Source organism: Chiloscyllium punctatum, chromosome 35 (assembly GCF_047496795.1).
Source record: "Chiloscyllium punctatum isolate Juve2018m chromosome 35, sChiPun1.3, whole genome shotgun sequence".
Classification (NCBI taxonomy): domain Eukaryota; kingdom Metazoa; phylum Chordata; class Chondrichthyes; order Orectolobiformes; family Hemiscylliidae; genus Chiloscyllium; species Chiloscyllium punctatum.
The window spans coordinates 15,166,936-15,172,929 of NC_092773.1; the positions used below are offsets into that span (position 1 = coordinate 15,166,936).

The 5,994-nt window shown below is 37.5% G+C and overlaps 1 protein-coding gene and 1 long non-coding RNA gene across 3 annotated transcripts in view; one reads left to right on the plus strand and one right to left on the minus strand.

Moving 5' to 3' along the window:
• Positions 1-4,489, plus strand: part of gck (glucokinase (hexokinase 4)) — a 36,975-nt gene extending 32,486 nt beyond the window's left edge. Inside the window, exon 10 of the mRNA XM_072554043.1 lies at positions 2,678-4,489. Within this exon, the coding sequence (XP_072410144.1) occupies positions 2,678-2,810 (133 nt within the window). The 3' untranslated portion in view covers positions 2,811-4,489. The remainder of the gene's footprint in view (positions 1-2,677) is intronic.
• The window catches only part of LOC140459686 (uncharacterized), a 36,755-nt gene continuing 31,755 nt past the window's right edge, over positions 995-5,994 (minus strand). Inside the window, exons 3-5 of one of the 2 annotated variants that reach the window (XR_011953847.1) lie at positions 3,066-3,213; positions 1,916-2,104; positions 995-1,762 (exon numbers count right to left, since the gene is read on the minus strand). This is a non-coding gene — a long non-coding RNA (uncharacterized lncRNA). The remainder of the gene's footprint in view (positions 1,763-1,915; positions 2,105-3,065; positions 3,214-5,994) is intronic. The other variant, XR_011953848.1, reaches the window with a different exon arrangement.

Genomic DNA, 5,994 nt, shown 5'->3' on the forward strand with positions numbered 1-5,994 from the left:
ACTGTGTTGACAGCAATCCAGCATGTGCAGCTTGGTATCAGGGGAGTCGTGATGCAGCCCATATCTTCCAATGGCATGGTCTGTAATTGTTGCAAGTTTCTCAGATAGTAAAACTTGCCTATCGATTCTAGAACTGCTCTTAATACTTCGTTAAAGATGTGAAATAATATTGCATGTTATGTTATGCCTTCTTTGTCATTGAAATACATCTGTACCACTTGAGACAGTGATAAGTTTATTGATTCACTTCATTTTCATTGACAAGCAAAATTCTGAAACACTCAGACCATCTGTACAAGAGAATATGTTAGCCCTGTGAACATGACATTCAGCTTAGACTCTTTTAGTTAATTGTTTTCTTCCTGCTTCACATCTTACAAAGCACCCATTTCTGTTTTTCTCTCTTTTTTCACATAGTTTTCCAGAGATGATAGGCCTTAGACCCTTTTCATGCCAGACTGTTACAAGCTATTTATTGCTCCCATAACCATGTCCTTGCTTTAATCAGTCCTTTGGAATATGTATCCAAGGCAACTCCTGCATTCATGCTTTACTGCAACATTGAGAAAGCCTGTTGACAGAATGGCAGCAGGGCTTTCAAAGACTCTCTCTTTTGACTTCTGGTGTCAGGAATATGATCTTCGAGTGCTGTGTACCTTTGTGAATAGATGGTACATTTTTAAAGAGCATGGAGATTTTTTGTAAGAGCGAGTTGTTTTTCTCAGATGGCGGGCAAGCTTTCACTTCAGATGGCAGTTTGCTCTCTCTGTCCAGTTGCCCCCTTCTTTATACCCATGGTGACAACAGCATTGGTCCGATGTTGTCAGAACCATCGGATTTAAATTCAGTTCGCTTTTTTGTTTCTCAGTGCTTGGTTTAAATTAATTCGATGATTTCAAGCTCGTTCCAAAATATCAAAACAAGCCTAAGGTTTCCGATCACACAGCCAATAGATACATATTTGAATTTTAGAACTGTCTGTACATCTGCAGCTGCTTGCAGGTATTTTCTGGTTTAAATCTCCAAGCTTAAAAAAACTTACTACCTCTTAAAGTAGCCATGTACTCTTGCCCTGCTCTCATTTTTACAAACAAATTCTGGCTTCCTACTTTCCACTTCACAAGTACTCTACACAACTTCATAACAAGTGTAAGATGTTGTGTGCCAGGTGTGATATAATTGGTCAAACTACTTGGCTTTAAAATAAATCCCCTTTATTCTTTTTCCATTTTTAAAATACAAACAAAGAAGAAGAGTTGGAATAACTTGAATTCTATTGAAATACACAACAAAATAATATGATTTAATGACTGCTCATCAACGATTCCCATACAGAAGCATCTTATAAACAACCCTTGGCAAAAGCAAGTTCAGCAAATCAGATTTTCCCTCACTTGCTCCAGTCTTGGAAAAGGAACATAGAGATAATGAATCTAGCAGGAGAGAAAGCACTCAAGGTTTTGCATCAGCAGAGAGAGGAGAGTTGTATCTGTCAGCTTCAACTCCAAAACCCCCAACTTCAACAACTGAAAGTAAAACTGAAACCCTGGGTCTCTATGAGCCTGAGTCCACCCGACTCCACCCACTCATGTTTCCTTCGTCTCATTTTTAGAAAACCAAAGCTTTTTATTCTGCTTTTTCCACGGAGCAGATACCTCAGCACTACGTTTGCAACACCCTTCTTCAAAAAAAAAGGAGAGAACAAATCCCTCTTAAAGGTCCATATTGTCACACTGTTGAAATTCAGCAGGTCTGGCAGCATCTGTGAGAAGAAAGCAGAAATAACATTATGAGTCATCATAAAACTCTATACTTCTACAGATCCTGACTTTTAACAACACTGTAAAATATATGAGAGCAAATCAGCAGCCAGTTTGGCACATCTGATTAAGGGAAATGTAAAACAGGCACTTACCTTGCTGTTGCCCTTTGTACACAAGTGTGTGGAATGACCATCTGCCCTTTTGTATTTTCAGATCTTTAAAATTATATTTTTGAAGGTTGCAGGTTTTCTGTTCTTGTGCTGCTGTTCTCTATTTGTTATTCATAAATTGTTGCCATTTCCCGTGCCAAAACCCAGGACCACAGTGTGGAGCTTATCACCCTGAGGGCAGAAATGTGCATTACTGAACTTGACTTTAATAGTGCAGAGCTGTCTTTCTTAGCAGTGAATAATCCTCCATTAGAATTGCACAGTTTTATAAAGTACTCAGGTGGGTGTGGCTAATCTCATCCATGGCGGGCTCTTGACCTTAGAAGGACATGGAGAGAATCAGCATGCCCTCAGTTGTAAGGAATCTTGGTACGCTCAAAGTAAGGACTGGACTAAACCTATTTTGTTAAGTTCTCCGGTGCCATAAACAAAAGGGCAGTGTCAACATTACTAAAGGACCTATTTCGCATGTCAGAAAGAGATTTTTCTCCCTCTGTCGAGGTTGAATTTGAACTCAGAATTTTACAGAATTCAGTCCTCCTCCTCAGAGAGAATAGAACCTCAACCTTTCTGACTGGATTTATAATCTAATCTAGATTTTAGCTGAATAAATATCATTGTTAGGGTGTCTTTAGGTGTGCCAGTACTTTCCCACAAACGTCAAATTCACAGTTTCATGCTGAGGGTTTTATTTTCTCTGCACTATTAACCACACTTTCTTCTTTCACTATTTCCCCCCCTTAGCTTTAAACATAGATTTCACAAAATGGTGAAAGAACTTGCACCTCCCTGTGACATCACTTTTCTACAGTCTGATGAAGGCAGTGGTCGAGGTGCAGCATTAATCTCCGCAGTTGCAAGAAGGATGGCCAGCTGATTGACCGGTAACATTGGAAATCTTGAATAATTTAACAGAAGTTAAATGATAAATTTCAGAATCCCTTTGGTGATTCTGCAGTATTTTCTGATAAACTGAAGATTATGACTTCTACATGGATCGCTGGTGAAAATACTTCAGTCCGTCCACTTATGATAAAAGCATGGCACGTAATGTCCCTTGGAAAACTTGTAATAAGCTACAGATGGAAAACCCAAGCTCTTTTTTCAAAATATGTTTCAACAAGTTACTCACTCTGCTGTCAGTAAGGTTAGTGTTCTGGACAAAGTCCAACTCCCCCACTAGATCTCCTCGTATTCGGAATGTTTTCATCAACCTGAAGCATGACTTCAAGAATTTGTGTTGAAAATCACTTGTTTTTTTTCCTTGTATTTTCACTAAACTGAAGCAATACAGGTTAGATTAGTGCCGCAGATAAAATTTGAGTGATTGTTTTCTGTTAATTGATGCAAGGTTGCAGGTCACTTTCTTGAACTCTGACTTTCCTGTTTTTCTTTTTTATATTTTCTTGTTACTTGCACAAGTTGTGGAGCTGCAGGCTTAGCCCTTTGTAGAATGATTTCAATGCCTAGTGATTACCAGCCTTTGCAATGTTAGAAACTACATAATATCAATCTTCCTAATAATTAATGTCATCAAGTGTTCATTTTCTTTTGATTTTATCGATTGTTAATTCTGTGGCAAGGTCTGTTCATAAAACAAAGCTTTTTTTTCAGAAGTCCAATAAAAAGCATGTTGTGCAAAGTTTTATGACAAAGAATTCTGTTGGGATATTAACTGTCGGAATTAACATCTTTTCCCTGAAGCCTGCGCTTATTCTTGTGACCTTGGTTTCTGTATTACCAGATAAACCTTTGGAAGCCATGTTTGAATTGAACTGGCAATCATACATGAGTTGATGCTGATGATAGATATTCTTAATCGATCTGTTCAAACATGGTGTAACAGAATTCTGGAGCAGGTGGGACTTGAAGTCAGATATTTTGGCCCAGAGGTGGGGACACTACCACTGTCCCACACTCCTCAATGAAAGAAGCTGATCGCAGCTCCTGACTGCATTATACTTTAAAGGTAATTTCTCTGGGGGAACAAATCTTCATGTTTGGCAACTATTCAGAAAGTTGCTGCAGAGTGCACCACCTCAATGAATTCATACACTGGAGCAATTAGCAGCAAACTGTTGTAATTTGTTCTTAAAAAATAGTTGATTTACAGAGTTAGGGTTACATGACTTTCAAGGAAGTCATGCAGAAAAAAAATTCAATTTTTAATTATTTTACTTGGCTTTTTTTTCAGGCTCCAGCAGTTTGGATAAATTGAAGAATTTATCCAAATTTAGATTATTCTGATTTTTTTTGTTCAAACACCATTTAATTAATATTCAGTATGTAATGTTACTGCAGCCAAAATTAATTTTTAATCTTCATTTTAATTCTTCTTAATGCAAACCATTTGTAATTACAAATCTCAGATGTGTACAGCTGAAAATATTCCTTGTTATGTTTTGCAATGACTGTAACACTTCCATTGCTCTGTCCGATGACAACCAAAGAATATAAATACAGTGTAATTCATTTTACCTTTTAAAATATTATGATAGGTGAAGTACAAAAAAAAATACTGCTGTGTGAAAAATAAAGAATAAATATTCAACTTAAGCAGTGTTTTCTGTCTGATTTGATCTCTTCCCATGTTGGGAATTTTATGTTTTATGGTAAATCTGGCTTGTATCCAGTTGCTGAACTGCACAGTCTGAATCATGGAGCAACTCTGAGGATGAGCAGAAGTTCTCACAGGTTGAACAAAAAAGGTTTGGACAAATATCTACTCTTCCAAATAAAAAAGAATACTTTTGAGCTCATTATTTCTTGAACTGTCAGCAGTAAGTCTTTAATTAAGCAAGATTCAGATTTTTCTTGAATCTTGCCTGACTCCATTATAGAGTAATTGATAGAAATTTATTGTTATTGTGAACTAGCAACTCTGAATCTTCTGTCATGTCAGAGGTTGATCAATGACACACCTCCTGATTCTTGACCAATTGTTTCCAACAACTCCTATACTGTATACTTGATAAGACAGCAGTGAGTAAGAATGTTAACTGTTTAATCATCTGTTCCAGAATTATGCTCACTTTTCAATGAATCATGTCCTGATCCCTTGTTCCTCAACTCATTTCAGCTGTTGATGTTGTCCAGTGTCAACATTTCTGTCTGATATTTGTTTGAACTTTTCCTTTCATAACACTGAATGTGCACTGTCTGGAATACGGGCTCAATGCTGTTGATGAAAACATATGCTGCAAAGTGGCAAGAAGTCAGTGCAGTGCTGAGATACAATATTCCTCACCAAGAATGCAGTGCAAAAGGTCATTTACAATATACAACTGCAAAATAAAGATACTGTCTGTTCTGAATATTTTTCAGTCCTCAGCTTTATCACAATTCTTGCTTGCATCTGAATATTCAAAGTAATTTTAAAAAAGCTTTATATTGGGCTGAAGGAGGTGAAGAAATCCTGATTTACAAAACAATATCACAGGACTTTTAATGTTCCACTGTATCTTCAGTCAGGTCTCAACTTTGAAATCTGATCCAGAAGGTGACTCCTTCAGTCAGTAGTATTCCTTAAGTCCTGCATGTGATTTCCAACTTAGGTTATGTGCTGAAGACCTGAAGATTCCCTTGAATTCCCCAAATCTGACTCATAAGCACCTGGGTTGTGATGGGAAGAAGACGGAAGCTGGTTGTTCCTGTTGTGCTGGCATACGTTCATCAATATATTCTAAAGGACAGGAATGATCTCACAATCTCTTGAAGTTGACACCAGTGACAGAGCAGATCATTAGTTGTCACTGGTTTAACTTGACTACCAACCAAATGGGGACCCAATGACTACATAAATGAGGCCCCAGTTGAGTGAGTGTTGCATGTGAACAATGCACAAAAGGAATTATGTTGGCTTCAAGGATGAATGTCACTTTGGAATGTCAGCCCTCTTTACACTATCTGGACTTTAGAGAAGGAATTTGTTTTATCACAGATGCTGTGACAGTCTGACACTGGGTTGCATATTTCCATGTAAGGTTTATCCTTCAGTGTGCATCTGTTTTTAGGCATTGAAGAGATAAAGACAACTATAAAGACTGATACAACTTGGCCAA